At 30.3% G+C, this 19,128-nt stretch overlaps 2 protein-coding genes across 3 annotated transcripts; one reads left to right on the top strand and one right to left on the bottom strand.

Annotated features, from left to right (window-relative positions):
* Positions 1-3: 3 nt before the first annotated feature.
* Positions 4-4,196, bottom strand: LOC126741671 (GILT-like protein 1). Its single transcript, XM_050448213.1, has 4 exons — positions 4,035-4,196; positions 3,369-3,518; positions 2,301-2,474; positions 4-1,259 (listed from the first exon to the last, which is right to left on the bottom strand). The coding sequence occupies exons 1-4, from the start codon at positions 4,104-4,106 to the stop codon at positions 972-974; spliced, it is 684 nt and encodes a 227-aa protein (XP_050304170.1). The 5' UTR covers positions 4,107-4,196; the 3' UTR covers positions 4-971.
* A 5,252-nt stretch (positions 4,197-9,448) lies between these two features.
* Positions 9,449-17,101, top strand: LOC126733604 (GILT-like protein 1). Of its 2 annotated transcripts, none has more exons than XM_050436981.1 (4): positions 9,449-9,611; positions 12,220-12,357; positions 12,935-13,117; positions 16,347-17,101. In XM_050436981.1, exons 1-4 carry the CDS (start codon positions 9,561-9,563, stop codon positions 16,644-16,646), a joined length of 672 nt encoding a protein of 223 aa, XP_050292938.1. In that variant the 5' UTR covers positions 9,449-9,560; the 3' UTR covers positions 16,647-17,101. The 2 variants fall into 2 exon arrangements, with proteins under 2 accessions (XP_050292938.1, XP_050292930.1); XM_050436973.1 differs by having other exon boundaries at positions 9,450-9,617.
* Positions 17,102-19,128: the final 2,027 nt, after the last annotated feature.

Below are 19,128 nucleotides of genomic sequence, written 5' to 3'. Positions count from 1 at the left end.
GACTTTATAAAGATTAGCAATTATCCTTATTCTTAAATAAACATTTGTTTGAATTACACTTACAGTATTTAAAATTATTTCACCACCATTAATAATTTTTGGAGCGATTTAAATTTCAAGCACCTCACCCAAACTACGCCCAAGGATACTGTAACTGTATTATCCTAAGGTGCATTAGTTATACTATTTCATGTTATCTTATGTCGATGCCAGACATAATTTACTTTGTACCAAACCTGTCAAAATTGCTGTTTTTCACCTATCACAACTCTGTGATATTTACATTGTTTGTCAGGTTCGAACCAGTTCTTCGTAGAGTAACCAAATTAAATTATGTACTTTTGGCAGCGACTACACATAATATTTATTTATAGTTGTTATTACTATCCAATTTCTATACCTACATTAACTTTTTCTTATCATTTTGATAAATGAATATCAAATTCATTACGTCCGAATGTACCGAATTTTTATTTGGGAAATCACCTAAACAGGACTTTAACGCAGATTCCAGGTTATAGTATCAAGGTGTAAACAGCAAGTGGTACCATAGTCATGACAGGTACAAAGCAGGCGTCTTGGTAAGACATATATATTCATAATGAGAGACATTCACTTCATATTGTCTAAACATATGCTTTTGAGTTTAAGATTCTGAATAACAAAGGTCCGACATAATTAAACTTCGCTGTTGGTATCAAAATCAGATAATTTTAAGCAATCACTCTAAGAACAATCCAGAAATATGATCGTTTAAACGTCAGCATCTTTACATACAGAAACATACAGAAATAATATCTTTTAAGTTTGTAGTCTGTGGAATAATATAGAATTTATTAATTATTAAACAATACTTTTAATATTTATGAAACGCCTATTAGTTACAAGACATTCACCAGGTATGAACCATACGTGAATATACTAAATTTTTTTCTTAAAATAAATTTTAATTAATAAATAGGTTAATTTTTTTATATTCTTTCAACTGTAACTTGACTTCTAAAGAAATTCTTAATTGAATTTAAACTGCTACACTGCTCAGGTTTGTTTCCCAAATATCTACAAACCACAGCTTTAAAATTTCTTTGTGCCTCATTATTATCGGATTCATTAAAAACGTCATTAAAAACTATAGTTGGAACCCATTTTGGTTGAATTAATTTGGTTCTTGCTCCATTTTCCCCTAGAATTTTCTCTGCTAGACCGGAGGTATTGCAATGTTCAACTCTTGCCCACGAAACTCCATATTTATTTGCACACTAAAATAGAAAATTTATTGTATTAACTGTATATTTGTAAATATAGCTATCAGTAATCCCTAATAACTTTTAAAAGATTGTATGACCATTTGGGCTTTCATGGCAACTTCAAGCCGCCAATATCTATCAAAACCCAAGAGTCTGCCTCAGGAAAATTGCTGGGAAAGCAGGAATTTATTAGCAAATAATTATGACTTTTAAAAAGATTTAAAGAATCGTCTTCCTGGCATCAAAATAAATATCAACACAATGGACTTTTTGGAGAAAAATGAGCATATTTGGGATACAGAAATAAAATACCATATTGAGCAAAGTTACCCTTAAATTAAATTTTATAATAATATGGACTTTTGGACAAAAATGAGCATATTTGGCATACAGAAATAAAACACCGCGTTGAGAAAGGTCAGCTACAAATAAAGTTTCAATGTTTTGGAACAAGTATTTGGAAGAAATGACCTTGCTCACGCAAATAATGAAATATATGCTATAAAATATACAAGGAGTAAAGTACAAATATGGAGAAAATATTGTTGAAAGTTATTTTCAGGAATTGTACATGTGAGGCCTTGTGGGCATCTTTAGTACCTACTTGACTGTCTAAGTAGATCTTAATATGTTTTTGTGCATCGATTCACAATTAAACTTGGCTGTTTATATCAACATGAGCCATCGTGCACAATGACGTTTTCTTCTAGAAAGGTTGCTACTAGCTGTATAGTTGCTTTCCCCCCTTAATGTCAATCTGATTCTTGAAACCCTATTAGAGCCGTTAATGGTGGATTACCTTATGAAGAAAAGTATCGGTATATGGACCACAGAAGAAAAATCACTGATCGGGAAATTTTACGTTACGAGGAAATATGGGATAGTGATGAGGGATCGTGAGAAACATGAATGCTACTCGTGGAGTGAACTAGAGGGGAATTCCATTGATATAGAAGCCATTACTTAATTTTGCAACAACCAGATGAAATTTATATTTTATATAATTTAAGTGTCATAATTTTTTAAATGCATTATTTATTCTCATATACTTACATCTTTAAACGTATTTAAGGATGTTGGAACATAAGCGCTCTCAGCACAATTTATGAATCGTTCAGTAACGTTGATCCTTTCAAAATAAACAACACATCCATGTATTTCATTACCAAAGCATTCCTTAGGGCCATGTTGACATATGAAAGTCGTTGTACCATTAATAACATCTTCCTAGAAAAATAGATTAATTAGCGATCGCTGAAATATCGTTACAACGTTAAATAAATATATCGGTTCTATAGAACATGTTTGTTTTGGTTGAAAAATTTACCAATGGTTAACATTTATAGTATTAGCGTTGATTGAATATTTGGGTATTGGGTATTTGGAGATTGAATATATATAATATATAATATTACCCAAATATTCAATCAACGGTATTAGCTTGAATTGAAGTAGAATATCAACGTCGTTGAAAGAAATAAAGGGGATCTGCAATATGCGCAAGCACGCCGTCACGACCGTCAAACGATGTTCATTGGAAACATTTGATTTGGCCGGGACGACTTAAAGACCGAATAAATAAAAACCACTCAATAGGATTTGGGATTCAAAACTGCTTATCATGTGTTAGATTGCATTATACATATTGCATGATACAGATTGTATTATATCTTGTTACATACTTGGGTTCAGATTCCTTAGCTTTGAAACGATGAAAATCTCAGTAATAAATCCATTAATCTTCTAATCATTAATTTACCCTTATCATATACCCAAATATTCAATCAACGCTTTGACTTTAAATTGAAAAAAAACTGTTTTGAGGTATGAAAATTAAAAACGAAATATCCCGACGTTAAATGCGTTTTTTTGTTTCTTGAGAAGGTGATTCGCTAAAAAATGACTTGAAAAACTTTGACTTATTTTCATAGCAGTTGAAATACTTATTTTCCTTTTTAGTACAATTAGTTATATCTTTAAAGTCATTTAATAACCAAGAGAATTGGAATTATTCTTGAGTTGACGGTTATCTCTTCAGGTTTCACAGACAGGTGTGTATGATAGAATAGAAAAAATAACGTGATATTAAAAGAAGTGTAGTAATATTAAAATTCAACTTACCTTTGTATTTCCATAAGGAATAAAGTCCAGATGAACAAACTGATCACCAAGTTCTAGATAAGTTGGATGTAGTTGAGTCGTAATAAAATTGATACAATCCGGACACAGCGTTTCGTAATATACTGATACGTTTACTGATGCCAAGCATGCCTATAAAACTGAAAATACTAAATAAAAATTATATGGTTTCTAGATTTCTAAAAGCGATCGAGATTATCTAATATATTTTGTATATGTCATACATCTCTTCACCATTCTTTTAAGCTATATCAGAGTCATTGATAACTATAACTTCCATGTTTTACTTTTTCATAACTATTTCCATGTTTACTTTCCAACACTTATAATGAGTTTTATAGTTGAAAACCCTTTAAAAAATTATCTAATCGTTTCATGAAAATATTTTAAAAATAAAAAAACGCGTTGGCTTTTAACAGAATATTCAAACATTGGTGAACTGTGGAGGTATCTTATCTGAAGAATTTATGAGAGTCACCTTTAAGGTACCTAAGTTAAATATATTTTTTTATTTTATTTTTACAAAAAGGCAATAGGTTTTGTCTTGTATAATTAGGTGACAATATGATGATAGGTGATATATGATGATCTAATTACGAAATACCATAATTTTCTAATTAAAATTATTACTTTGTACTAATTACCCACCTGAAGACAAAATCCCAAAATCCAAATAACTAATACACAATTTTTATTTAATGTATTTATATTGCAGACCATCTTAAGATATTTTTAAAGAAAATAAATATGAATATCAAGTTGTCAGAAGCACGACTAAATATGTGATTCAACCGTTGCATTGTTATAAAACTTAAAGTCCATTAGTGTTATCACTTACCCGTTATTTTATTATAACATGACTAATAATAATCTCAGCTTTAAGCACAGGCCAATTTAATTTTTTTATTATCACCATGATAGCGAACTATTAATTGTTAAAATCACATAATATTTCATAAATTAAAAAATGTTTTTGACCTTCAAATGGACGTCAACTTTAACCTGAAGAAAAAGTTGAACTAACTGATATAAACCATATGAAAAAGTCGTCCGTGGTTATCAAATAGATGTAATAGTCACAATAAGTCTTGTATCGATTAGACAGATCTGATGAGGATGCCGTGTAAGATGGCGAAACACGTATTACTTGTTTGATAACATTTTCTAACCTCTTAAAATTTTTCTGATGCCTGGAAAATATTTTGAAATAAAAACACCCTGTATGTGTTTCAAAAAAATGTGGCGATATAAGCGGCATTTTTTAAAATTGAGTTCAATTCTTTTTATTTCATTTTTGGGACCACATTAAGCTAATTAGTATATACGTCAAATATAGCTACTTTGTCATGCGCAGTTTGACTGCAATAATTTTTTTTCGACATTTTTTTCTGTTATAATGATTAACGTGATAAGCCTAGTTTGGGATTAATGGATGTAATTAACTCTAGTAAAACTATAAAGGTTAGGCAAGGTTGTCGTTTTCACCAATAAAATGCAAAACATCTTTAAACTTATTTTAAGTATGGATTTCTACACTTTGTTAGAGAATTGTTAGAGTGATCTTTCTATAAGAGACCTAACCCGATGTTTGCCTTTTACAAAAAAACGTTATTTAAAATAATATTAATAAATATTTGTATTTTAAAAAATAAATTTCCTGACTAATGTCAAAATGCTATCTATAATCAAGCAACTACCTAAGGTTTTAGACACTAAGGACCCTATTTTCACGGGGTATTTTAATATTTATAATCAGATTATAGAATTTTATGATTCTCCTAATATCATTCCACGTTGTCAGTTTGGTTTTCGTAAATAGTTCAGTATAACTAATTGCCCTGTAAAACTTATTAATCATATAAGATATAATGAAGATGAGAAACGAATAACTTCAATGTCAAAAGTCAACACTCAAATGTAAAATCTATTTACTAACTATATAACTTAATATACTTTTTATTTATTTATCAACGGATCACTCTAGTTATACATATCAATCTTATTAAATAATATAAATTTCGATAATGAGTGCTGAACAAAATATGATCAACTACAGCAGTTCGTTCCATTTTACTCTAAACCTATAGAATGACACAAAAAGATCAACCTGACTATATATCTATCTAAAAGGTCTTATTAATACCATACTCACAATTTACAATATTTAATTTAAAATGTATTGTAATTATTTTTATGTGTTTTTTGAAACCATTTGTTAAATTTATTTTAATTCATCTTAAAATAAAATATTTAAAATACAATTTTAGCTTTGTTTTTTTCTTTAGTTAACGTTTGCTCCCATACCTATGATGCCCATTTATAATTCTTGATAAGTATCTATATCTAAATATCTTCAAAACCAATATCTTCTAGTCCAGACTTAAATGTCCTAAATAAGCAATATCTTGAGAACTAAATTTAAATCAAACAATATTTTAGTTGGTGTGTTAATTCTTGAATAAAGTGATGAGGGATGTCTCAGATGCAATATTAACTGATCAGCGTATTGTTAATTTTAAAATAAAATTCAGTTAACGCGTAACTTAATTCTACAATTACTTCAAATTTAAATATCGCGCAATAGATCAGGCTTTAATTTCCCGCCACACGCCACTGAATATGATCACCGCCGTCCTTGTCAACAACGCCAATAAAGCTGTCAACAGAATTTCTGTACGCTCATTAGCGGCCTTTACACGTAACGTTTTAACCGCGTGCCGGCGGAACGCGCGATTGCTCGCATGCAAATTTGGACGATCAAAACTGCGATCAAAACTGTGGCTCAAAAAAAATTCGTAATTTACCAAGAAACTCTTGCGTTTGGTTAAAACTATTTGGAATGAATAGCGAGCGTAAATCCTTACGTGTAAAGGATAAATCGCGCGCGATTACGTGGCGCGTGGAACGAGACGTGGAATTTGTATTTTTTGAAAAAAATTAGGAGAGGTTTTCTTTATATTATTTAATTTGTATATTCAAATATGTCGGTATCTGAGGAAAATAAACGTATAATTGCTATAGTGGCAGCTGGAATAACAACGATGCCCAAAAATCGAATAAGCGGAAGCGTAGTGTTTGGGTTAAGGATTACCGTTAAGACTTATGCTTAATTACTTTTTTTATATGTAACGTTTGTAACTATTACTTCGTTTCTTCATCAAAATAATATTACAGGTCCCGGTATAATGATATTCCATTAATTCAACATTTGCCAGAAAACTATCCTGAAGATTATACAAATTACCTAAGGATGGACAATACTTGTTTTGACTATTTGCTGAATTTGGTAAAAGTGAGAATATTAAAGAAATACACAATCATGAGGAAAGCCATTGGTGCCGAAGAAAAACTAGTTGCTACTTTGAGATTTTTGGCCACTGGGCGTTCCTATGAGGATTTAAAATTTTCCACAGGCATATCTGCACCAACTTTAAGCATTTTAATACCACAAACTTGTAAGGTTATCATAGGCTATCAAGGCTATCATAAGGCTATGCCTCGTATCATTGAAAGAAGAACATATGAAGGTAATAATGTAACGTTTATTACTATAAACAAACAAAAAATACAAGAATGACAAATTACAATAATTGTATATTTTCATAATAATGTTTCACATTATTATGAAATGTTACTACTATTACGGAAATGTTACTCCACCAGGGGATGGTGTAGGGATTGGTACGTACTAATTTTTAAGACGTTGATGAGCTCGCAGATGAAAAACTTCTTAAGTTGCAAGAGTTTTGGCATATATCTGTATTTTCAGATAATTGATTTCTTAATCCTTTTAATAGTGCAGAATTTATTATGGACTCTGCATATAGTGCTTGATCGGGTTGCATTGTTTCTAACGAAATTGCCTTCATTTTCTTCTCCCCAAAAAGAATAAAATATATAGTTTGTTTGGAAATAAATAATACCTACATCATTTTTCTCTTGATTATTATTAGGCTGTGAAGTAGTAGATGCGTTAATATTAAATCCTTTACCATATTCAGATTCTATCGGATCTTCGGTAGTTTCCTCGTCAGTATTCGATACAATTAGCCGGAATCTCTTCATCCATGGTGAATTGAAGGAGCTCAAAATACCATAGCACTGGTGTATATAAATCATCTTGCGACATTCCAGACCTTTTGCTATCCTTCACTCTTTTCATTCTTTTCTAAACGATCGCCTTAGAATCTTTGTTGGCCTCCGGAAACCCAGCTTCTTTACAGAATTTAACGAGTTTATCAGAGGCGACATTTTTAAGATTTCGGTTACTGTATTCCTTGCTTTTTATTTGCCAAAGGCATGGATATTCTCGGTAAATATTAATAAAATCAGCTTCTTTGCTCCAACAACGACCGTCCGACAAAACGCGCTCCAAAAAGAAACAGTTCAACTGGAACAAATATGTATATTAAATAAAAACATGATCTTTTTATTTCGCTCAGTTAAAACTTTACGTGTAAAGACTTGTAGAAAATCGCGCGTGCTTGTTCAGAGAGAATCACGCGTTCAAACCTCTCGGATTTATTTACCTTTACACAGAAACACTTACGCGTGCGATTGATCGTGCATTTCGAAAATCGCGCAGTTAAAACTTTCGGTGTAAAGGCCGCTATTAGGCAACACGCATTTCTCTATATTTGTGTTCTGTGACTGTATAACTTTAATTTAAATGGGTATAAGCAGAACTATCCTTACTGGAATGAGAAAAACCCACATATATTTAGAGAAGGACATATCCAGTACGCCCAGAAAATTAAGGTTTGGGCTGGTGTATTGGGAGTGGTGTATTTAAATGGCGACATGTGTGATAAAATGCTACAGAGGTTTATCGAAACAAGACATTACGCAATGGTTGGATGCTCTGAATCCACTGGTTAGGATAATCTAGTCGATTGGAAGAACAGGTCCTAGTGAATAGCCACCTAGATCCTCGGACCTAACATCACTTGACTTCTTTTTGGTGGGGTTAACTGAAATCTGTGGTTTTCTAAAACGCACGAGTCACTACAGCAATTCATCCAGCATAGAATAGTTCAGAAATGCAGTGCTATATCCAGGGAAATATTTGTAAAGGCATGTGAAGAATTTAAAACTAGGCTTTATTATTGTCTTCAACATAACGGAAATCATTTTTGAAAATTTAATTAAATAACGATAAAAATTTTAAAATAGCATTTTTATTTATCGTTTTCCTTGATGAAAAGAGCAGAATTTTCTGAAATGTGACTATCTATGATAAGATGATGTATCACTCGATACCCTTTCTCTATTTAAGATTTTGGAAGTGTATCTCAACCTGTCCAAGGAGTTGCAGATAAGGGTCAGATAATATGCTTGTTTTTGTTCCCTCTTCTTTTATAGAAACTGTTTTCAACATTTTTTTGTTTAGTTTTTCTTTCCTAATATATGTTAATTTCGAATTTCTAAATTGTCACCCTCTATATATATAAAAGAAAACACAAACTTATCATTATCATTAATCTTTATCAAATATTTTATTGTTAATATTTACTTGTCAAATACGGATATGAAACTAGTTTAACATATTGATTTCTGCTATTATATTGGCCAACAAATATTATTTATGACGATAATGGGTGCATGTTTTGATTTTGTAATTTTTGAACCTTGAGGGGAATGTAGATGTTCTAAATTTCGTTAACATAACAAACTGGCTTATTATCAATTATAAATAAAATAAAGTATGTATATTTTAAGCTGAACAAAAATAAACAATTCGAATTAATACCTGATATCTATTTTACTGGTTAAAAGAGTTTTTTTGAAAACCAATCACAAAAAAGTGGCCCCCTTTTTCGTTTTGACTAGTTTATTTGTGTTTACCATGAACCAATTATCGTTATCGACTCTTTAAGTGAATTAAAAACAATATTTTATTTATAAAGATACAGAAATAATGTGTGATACACAATGGCTCAAAGAAAACGTAATTGCTTCAGATGGTAAGGACACAAAACATTTTCTTATCTTAACAAAAGCTTAATTTCTGTTCAAAGATGATAACCCTATTTACACATTCCGAGCTGTGTGGTATCTCATACATAAGACATATTTTATTGTCAGTGCTGTTGACACAAGCTTGAGTGCTCCTCAAGTAACTCGGGAAATACGTATTTAGTGCTAATTGGCGCCTGTTTTATTTGCGGTAAAAAAATGTTATTAAAGGAATTACTATACGTTTTAATATGCACGAGTATAAGCTCGGCATGGGTGAGTCATTTTTTTTACTGATTACCATTAGTATCATCGTTATAATTTTTATTCAATCGAAAGTTCTAAGCTTTTAACCTATTGCTTTTACACCTTCATATTCTAACAGAACAAGGACATGGGAGGTTATCAGACCTTCTGGATGACTTTAAGGTTACTAAAATACTCATATAGTTGGATTTAAGTTCGATGTCGCAGGATTGCTTTTTAAGATCTATTTATCTAGGTCTAAATTCTTTGCATTCCTCCTTGAGGACAATATTTTAAGCTTAAATAAGAAGGTATTCTCAAGACCTTCTGCTTTGAATATGGTGAGAGAAAAACTGGGCCAACAAGTACCTTGAAACTGTTTATTTCTTTCTTTTTGAGTTCATCTTAGATATGTCACCAACCTTTTAAAATTTAAATAGCTGACAAAAACAATCTTTTAGAAAATCTTTTTCTATCCCAGAATAGTACAACAATGGGGTCATTAAAGACTCTTTAATTAAGGCAGGAAGCAGTGTCAAAATATATCGCTCCGTTTATAGAAGAACGTCATAATTCAAAAATTAATATTTGTCAAAATAGCGATTTAAAGATTAATAATTTTTTACAGCAATTTAACCTTGCAGACAAATTAAATGCTTTTATTGTGATTTTTGACAAAAGTATAGTGGTGAACATATGACATGAGATTTACACTTGAATTGAGAAATTTATGATTTACGAACACTGAAAAAAAATGCATTATTTAATTTTTTTAAACTTTATCATCATATATCATATTGTGTTTAGGAAAAATTTTTAAATTTTTTTAATATTGTGACGCTAAAATAAATTTGAAGTAAAAAACAATCTTTGCCTTTTTTGTATTAAGGAAGTACAAAACTTGTAATAAGGATACAAATAGTAAATAGCACTTATTATAGGTTATTGTAAAAATCTGCATAACATGATGGAATGCCTGCATCATTTACTAAATCTTGAAGATCTGACCGCTTACGTTCACTAATTTTTATTTTAGACTTGTATGCAGGTTCAAGAGTCTGTGATATTACGTTACTCTTACCTCGAACTGCTTTGATCGTCAATTCCGAAAATTCTTCCTATATAAGAATACGACGTTTTATAAAAAACTGTAAGTGGATAATTTTTTTCAATTTTAAGAATTCTGATGTCGCTTAATTTATTCTGTCCAACGAAATTTTCAATCCTTTCATTTAAATGTTTTAAATCAAAAAAATCCTTAAAACTTAGCTCCTTTACTTGAAAAGGCTTTTTTTGCAGTTCGAATTAAAGTTATGTGTACTCGTTGGGTAAATATATTGGGCTTGATTTTAAGTAGCGCTTTACTTACATTTCTATAACGGAATGTGCACAATCCCCCTCATTTTGCGTATGTGCCGTTACAAGAAATTATGGCATATGGATCTAATATTAGGATACTTTCTTAGAGCATACATATACATAAAAATTATGTACTTGTTTTTTTGCTGGCCAGCGCAACGTTCTTTCACAAAATTAGGACCAAACGAACAGTCTCTCTTGCGAATTAAGTAATCGTTCTTCCGCATAACCGATCAGTGATCAGTTAATCTGATGAAGTGTAGAAGGACACTTGTGTCAGTCGGTAATATTATGAAGTGCAAGTTGTGAGGTCTTTTACATAAATAATAGGTTAGATTATGAATTGTTTTTATAATATAATTTATCTACAAAATGCAGTTTTTTGAGTTATAACGTTCTTCTATAAACGGAACGATTTATCATTTATGATGTTATGAATTTTAATTATTAATTGTTTAATAATTCCTGATTAATAATTGTTTAGAAGTAGATTTGAAAACCAGTTTGTGTCTTAAACATTGTATTATTGTAGACAATATATTAAAATGTGCGGTTCTCTTTTTATATTACAATTTTAAATATTTGATTGAATGACTTTTCTCACTTTTTTCACGTCATCTTAAAATGCTGTCCTATGACAATGATTATAGTATATTTTTAATTTTACTATGAACCCGATTTGTACTAAAATTCAGCTAATTATATCAGGATATTTATTCTATATATTGAAATTATTTAATAATAAAATTGTTTTATTATTAAAAGCTCTGATTTAAATCCACAACAAATATTGTCAGGAATAAAACAAAAATTACCACTTTATGTTTAAGTACTGTTCTTAAAACAATATTATACTTAAAATAATAATACTAATATAAACATGAACTGAAGCTTTTTATTTATAACCAAAATGATCTCGAAACACAAGTTTAAGGTTGGCGAATCCTCCGGAACAATGATTTAATAGATACGAAGTCCTCGCCGCTAGTAGGCTAGATTAAGTCTGAAATTTGAGGCTTTTAAATCGAAATAAATTGTGGAAATAAATTCAGAAGTCTTACGTCATTGGGATTAATGTCAACTTATATAATAAATCAGCTGTTTGGGTACCGAGTATTTTAATTCGATTAACGATTCAAAACGTGTTTCGCTTAAGATAATTACATCTTTAGGAGGAAGTTTAATTTTGTAATTAAAAATTATCTTGTTACCTTGACTGAGTTTAGACTGGCCTTATTTAAATGAAATAAAGTTGTTTTATTTTTTCTTTTAGGGAGCTCTTCCAGTTACGGTTTATTACGAAGCGCTATGTTCAGATAGCGTCCAGTTTATAACTAAGCAGCTCTATCCAAACTATAGATTCTTTAAAGACCATCTTGATATAGAGTTTGTGCCTTATGGAAAAGCTATGGTATGTAATTTAATAGAATAATTTAGACAGCAAAATATTTAAGTAGGATAGGAATAATTACAAAGACTTGACAAAATATATTAATGAAAATCTTGTTTATTATATAAAAAATTACTTATTTGGTCCATAAATCAATTATTTAGTTATAATTTTTGCATTGAAAAATTCATATTAAAATACCATGCTTGTTTGTAAAATACGTTGCGTTGGTTAAGTAATTAAATAACTTGCATTCACATCACTAAATTTTTGGGGTAATGTTGATGTAGTCATTTTCTTTCCAAAATAATCCTCGTTTAAAGTTATAGTTTGAAGAAAATCGCAAAATCTACAGTATCACGGTATAATATATATTATAATATGTAAGACATAGGTTACAAGGTGACAGAATTCGGCTAACTAGGGCACCATCAGACCAACTAAAAACAAAGCACCTCAGACAATTTAAAAGATGAGTTCAGAAAATCTATAGGATCAGTTTTACAGAAAACGAAAAGATACTTAACTAATCCTAATTGCTTGCAAAATATTTTATTTTACAAAAAAAATCAGAGGTATGTTTTTTCTTCATTTTTAGCACACTTTTAACGCTACCTCGGGCAAATACAAATTTAGTTGTCAACATGGAAGAGAAGAATGTCTTGGAAATCAGCTGCATGCATGCGCTCTAAAGCAAATAAAAGACAAGGATACTAAAATTAACTTCATTACTTGTGTAATGTCCGCAGAAAATCCATCTGGAAGATATTTTATAGAAGAGGTAAGGTCTTATGATAAAATAGTAAAATTATATCCATATTTGATTTGTACTTTATTTTTTAGTTTTGGTTCGAAAGTTATTTGATAAATGTATACTACAAGATATTAGTACATAATACTTAACTACTATATATACTACTTAATATATTCAGAATATAAATAAGTAAAATCAATAATGTAAAGTTCAAAATACATTCGTATTAAATGTCTACAAATACTGTTGACAAAAAAATGAACAATTCGCTTTTCGTGTGACAGATTTTCTTTACTCACATCAATTTAAATAAAATCACGATAGTAAAAAATTTAATATCATTTGGAATTGTATCCATCCATGGTGCCCACAGGTGCCCCTATTGGAGATAGCTTACTTATTAATTTGAATTAGAAAAAAGTTGCGTAATTTAAAGCATTTTTACAAGCCGGTAAAAAACTTAGAACTGGAGGATATGAAAATATTTTCATACCCTGCTGGGATATTTTTAAAAACCGTAACTTATACAGAGTGTTCCCTTTCAAATAGTCAAAAATGCTACAGTATGTACAAAAACCATAAAAAAGTAGTTTGAGATAGGACATCGATGGTCGAAAGTGCCTCTTTTCCAAAATACAAGGTGTTGGAATTTTAAAAAAAAAATGTTTTTTTTCCTCTGTATTAAAAATGCCTAAAGCGATTTAACTGAATTTTTTTAGGTTTTAAATGATAGGTGGTGAGGCAACTTTTTGAGGAATTTCAAATAATTTGACTTGTCCAGGGACGGACTTGCAGCACACGCACGATAAATTTTTTTATAAAAAGTCAGGTACGCCACTGTTTTTTTAAAATAATTTTTTTTTCTAAATTTATTGTTTATTTCTAACAAAAGACAGCTTTTGCATTTTTGCGATCCGACACACCGTTTTGGTGCAAAAAAATAAAATGAATACCAGAGTTCTCTATTTTATTAGTTTCTTTTTATTTTCCGGAAGTTTTAGGCAGTTTTTAATGGTATTCTCCATAAAATAAATAATAATATTTCGCTCGTACTGTAAGGGCTTTCTTAGATCCAAATTTCTTAGATCAGAATTACAACAACAGATGGATTGGTAGAGGTGGTCCAGTTCCTTGGCCAGCAAAATCACCTGATCTGACACCTCTAGACTTTTATTGTCTATGGCGCCATGGAACAGTTTATCTACGCAACACCTTTAATCTACAGAGAAGACCTAGTTGCTAGAGTTGTGGTGGCAGAGGACTTTCTGAGAAATGATCCAGGGATCTTTGCTCATGTACATCTTGGCTCAACAGATGCAGAAAATGTGTGGAAATGCATGGAGAACACTTTGAGCATTTGGTTTGAATTGTTTATTTTTTAAATTGTTATTTATTGTTTATTGCTTAAATTGTTTTTTTATTTAAATTGTTTATTGTTTAGTTAAATTATTTATTTTTTATTGCAATGTTGCAAAATCCTTGTATGGATTTTATTTTTTTGCACGAAAACAGTGCGCCGGAACGCAAAAATGCAAGGGATTTGTTTTATTAAAAATGAACAAATATTTCGAAAAAATATTTTATTTTCGAAAAAACAGCGGTGTATCTTTTTCTTTATAAAAAAATTAACAACCCCGTATCTGGACAGGTTAAATCCCTTGCAAATTCTTCAAAAACTTGCTTCACTTCCTATCATTTAAAACCTAAAAGTTTCATTTAAATCGCTATTAGCGTTTTAAATGCAAAGGATAAAAATCACCTTTTTTTTTAAAAAATGGAACTCCCTGTATTTTGGAAATAATGGCGCTCTTCCGACAGTTGCAGAAAATGGTTCACATTTCGAACACCTTCTTTAAATTTGTTAATTGTTTGCTGTGTTCTTGTAATCTGTTGTTTGTTATAAATAAGTTATAAGTATTTGTGGTATGTTGTGATTTATTAGACGGTTGAAATAAATTTATCTTCAAATCTTAAGTGATTTTTACAACCCAATTTAAGGAGAAAACGGAGACAGATACGAAAAAATATCAAGAGGGCATTTTTGTTTACAATTAAATGCACTATTTAGAAATGGTCGTTTAATCGACTTAATCCAGTGGCGTGCTACTTTTTTAGTCATATTACCATTATTAATTAGCCATATCTCCGCCACTGGCCAACGTAGAAACATGACATTATTTACGATTATGACCCTTCATCCTAGAATTGTTTATACCAATTTTGATTTCAATATCTTTGATAGTTCGGATATTAAAAAATAAAAAATTTTTTTTTGGGAAACTTTGACGCCCTGTATCTCAGAAACAAAAAGTTTGACGATCAATATTTATATGAGAAACCTACCTTAAAATTAATTTTTCTAAATACTGTTAAAGTCCTGCTACAAAAAAGTGAAACACCCTGTATAAAGGGCCTATGCAACAATCTATCAATCGATCTAATAATCAACAATCTTTATTATGCAGATATTAACTTCAATATTTATTATTTAGAAACTTACCTGTATTTTAAGTTATTTTTAAGATAATTTTATCTCTATAGTAAATTATTTTATTTCTAAGAATATCAGATCACATATAATCTTACAAATATTTGTTTTCTTGTGTCAACAAGTAAGTGTGTGTTTTGGCAGCTTACATCATCAGCGTCATCGTTTGATCCTAAAATATATAAGACTTTTTTTCCTTAAAATTAGGTGCCTAATCCATGGTTTGCCACACATTTTCTTAGCCAAATATTGTGTAAATTTAATCGAAATACGGATTGCAAATGGCATTTTCTAAACCCCGACATTTCCTCACTTTTGTCAAAATTAAATTAGTTTATTGGTATAAGAGTTACATTATGTTATTCCTCTAGACCCAATCACTCATATTTTAATACATGTTCCACAATTTGTGTCTAATTTAATGTCTGGATTGCAAATTAGCTCAAGATGTTTTTCTTTATTAAGGGGGTTTTGCTAATTTTCTGATCTACTCAATTTAAAAAAATTCACTCCACATATATTTTCAAAAAAAATTGTTCGTATGTTTGTAGATTTCTATTTCTTTTCATACTAGTTAAAAATTACTGACAATACCGATCAGCAGACACTAATAGTTAAGCATAAGAAATAGTTAAGAAAAAGATAAAGTTCTAAATATTCTTCATAAGTTTCTCTTCTTCAGGATGTATATGAAGAGTACATATATGCAATTTTGAATATAGTATTTTTAAATTTGTTGACTCACACATCCATTTATTTTCTTTCTAGTGTTCCAAAAAGTACAACATAGATTTCATCAAACTGATAACATGCGGTGTATCAGACGAAGGATCGAAACTGTTAGCTTCCAACGGAGATAAAACTTGGAACCTGGAACCAAACCTTTACTACGTGCCGACAGTAGTGTTTAATAATAGTATTCAGATTAACCAGGAAGATCAACGCAATTCTCTTTCCAACTTTAAGATGACTATGTGCAAAAAGATTCTCGTGGAGAGCGAAAGACCAGAAGTTTGTAACGAAATCGGCTTACTAGAGCGGATGAGAAGTTTCTTCTCGTTTAGATAAAATTAATTTTAAATTATTTAAAAAAAAATAATGTAGATATAAAACTTGTAATATTAAGCTAATGGATATCCAGCGAGTACACTAAATGATGCAAATAATGAGTATTAATGAGAATACATATTTTGCACTTTTACATCATCAATTTTGTTTGCTAATATTAAATTAGATATGTAATAGAATTACTGTAGGGATAATAACCTATAGGAGTAATATAGAAATGGAAAAGTGAAAGCATCCACTTACAAGGAATTAACAAATTGTAATTAAGATAGAAATAAGAACGTAGATTTTCTGACTACGCTTGATTATGTCAATCAAGCTTATTCAGAAAATCTTAAACATTTTAACATTGGCATACCAAACAGCAAAAGAAATGTAAAAAAGAGGGAACTTTCATAAAAAAAATACAACTAAAGTCTTTTAGGAATAATAAACAATTTTGAAAAGTAACATAATATTTATATTTCCATGGATACCTATATATTTATAATTCAAACCTGAAATTTTTTAAAAAGTATTCAAAAACAAATTTATATAGCTAAAAATAACATAATCTTATACATAAAAAATAAATTAATTGGGATTGAATTGTACGAGTGCATTAATAAAACAGGAGGGCTGCATGGTTTAAAATCGTCTTTCCTTTTTTATAGGCAATACCTACATTAAAAAAGGAAAAAGTTACATATAGAAGTAACTATATTGCATATCAGGAGTACTGTAGGAGTGGTTGATGCTAGGGACAAAATTTATACATTATTACTATCAAAATTATTTACGACAAGATAATAGGACCTGTTTACATCACATATTTCAAGAAAAGATATAAGCCCTGCTTAAGTAGGTTATCTCATACTTAGTCTATTACAATTTCATCTCTAAGAGTGTAGTAATTAACTCTCATTGCTATGCTAATAATCTTACCTTTACATCCCATGATATTTATCTGCCAGTTATAGGCACTACCAATAAGCTCAAGTAGAGAAAATTGCTACAATACAATTTACTGTTGTCATTGAGCATTCATTTGTTTCTCTTTAAGCCGGGTTGACACGATCTAAGTACACTTGGATACTAATTTGGACCAAGTGTGCTTGGACACGTAGACTTGGACCAAGTTGGTTTCCACGACAAAATGACTTGGATGTCAAATTAAACATACAAAGATGGCGGAACTGTATTTATTGGAAGGTGTGCGAGTGGTTGCTGATATGCTTATAAACGAGCTTAAAATGCAGAAAAAAGATTTAAAAAAAAAAAACGAAAGATTTGGACTCGTAATTGGATACTTAAACGTCAGGCGCTTGGAGCTTCCTCCAATTTCCTTACAGAAGTGGCGGGTGAGGATAAAGCCACATTCAAAAACCATCTGAGAATAACTGCAGAACAGTTTGAGCAACTATTGGAAAGTGTAAAACCAAAAATTCAAAAAGTTGATACATTACCTGCAAGATTAAAACTACAAATTACATTTCGTTACTTGGCAAGTGGATGTTGTTTTCGTATGCTAGAATGTTTGTTTAGAGTTCCCAAATCTTCAATATCCAAGTTTTTACCTGCAGTACTTGAAGCAATTTATGAATCATTGGAGATGTATATTCAGGTAAGTTGTATGTTTTTTCGTTTTTGCATTTTTGGTTTATGTTAAAAATATGGAAAGTGCTATATATTTTAATTATAAGTATGTCATGCTGAAAAAAAATAATGATGAAAGTTGTGCTATAGATTCCAAACGTACATACCAAATGTACTTGCAAAATGTTACTTTTTTATTGTAATTTAGCATTAAAAAAAATAAACGAAATATTCCTAAACATAAAAAGAACAAGACAAGAAGTTTAACTTATTTTCCATATTCATCAAAAAACCACCGATACTGCGGATAGCTTAACTTAGTATAATGCCAGTGATGTATTCTTCTGACAAACTGTCTTGGCTGTTGCTGAGCGATTCATCTTGTTGTGCAGAAGTTGATGACCTGGAAGATAGTTCTGATGTATCAGATCTATTTGAATGGTGAATGTTATTCCTATTAGAGAGTATTAATTCCTGATTATGCGTAGGATTGTAAAATGCATTGCATGAAGTTGACGGTTCATTAATTTGCTGGTTTTGACGCATCACCATGAGACGCTTTTCTTGGACTATTTTCATTATTTCTAATTGACACTCCATTGCATCAGCAATTGGAATTTCTCGTAATTGAGATGCTATGTTATTGGCAAAATGTGAGAACTCATTGACCATCTGGGTTTTTTGCACATCCTCTTTTAATGATTTTAAAGTATTTATCGTTTTTTCAATATGTTCAATAGTCGCGCTTTTAAATTTTTTGATTCTTTTCGAAATTGATTTTGGTATCTTAAAACTGCTATCTCATTAAATCCCATCTGTCTCATTAAATGCTTCATTTGTACTAGGTGACTCAGCAATAAAGGTGTCAGCGTGGGCCTTAGCAATATAGTCACTCTCGTTTTCTGTT

This window comes from Anthonomus grandis, chromosome 1, assembly GCF_022605725.1.
Source record: "Anthonomus grandis grandis chromosome 1, icAntGran1.3, whole genome shotgun sequence".
NCBI lineage: Eukaryota > Metazoa > Arthropoda > Insecta > Coleoptera > Curculionidae > Anthonomus > Anthonomus grandis.
The sequence above is the reverse complement of the archived record's forward strand: the minus strand, read 5'-3'. Positions and strand labels throughout refer to the sequence as shown.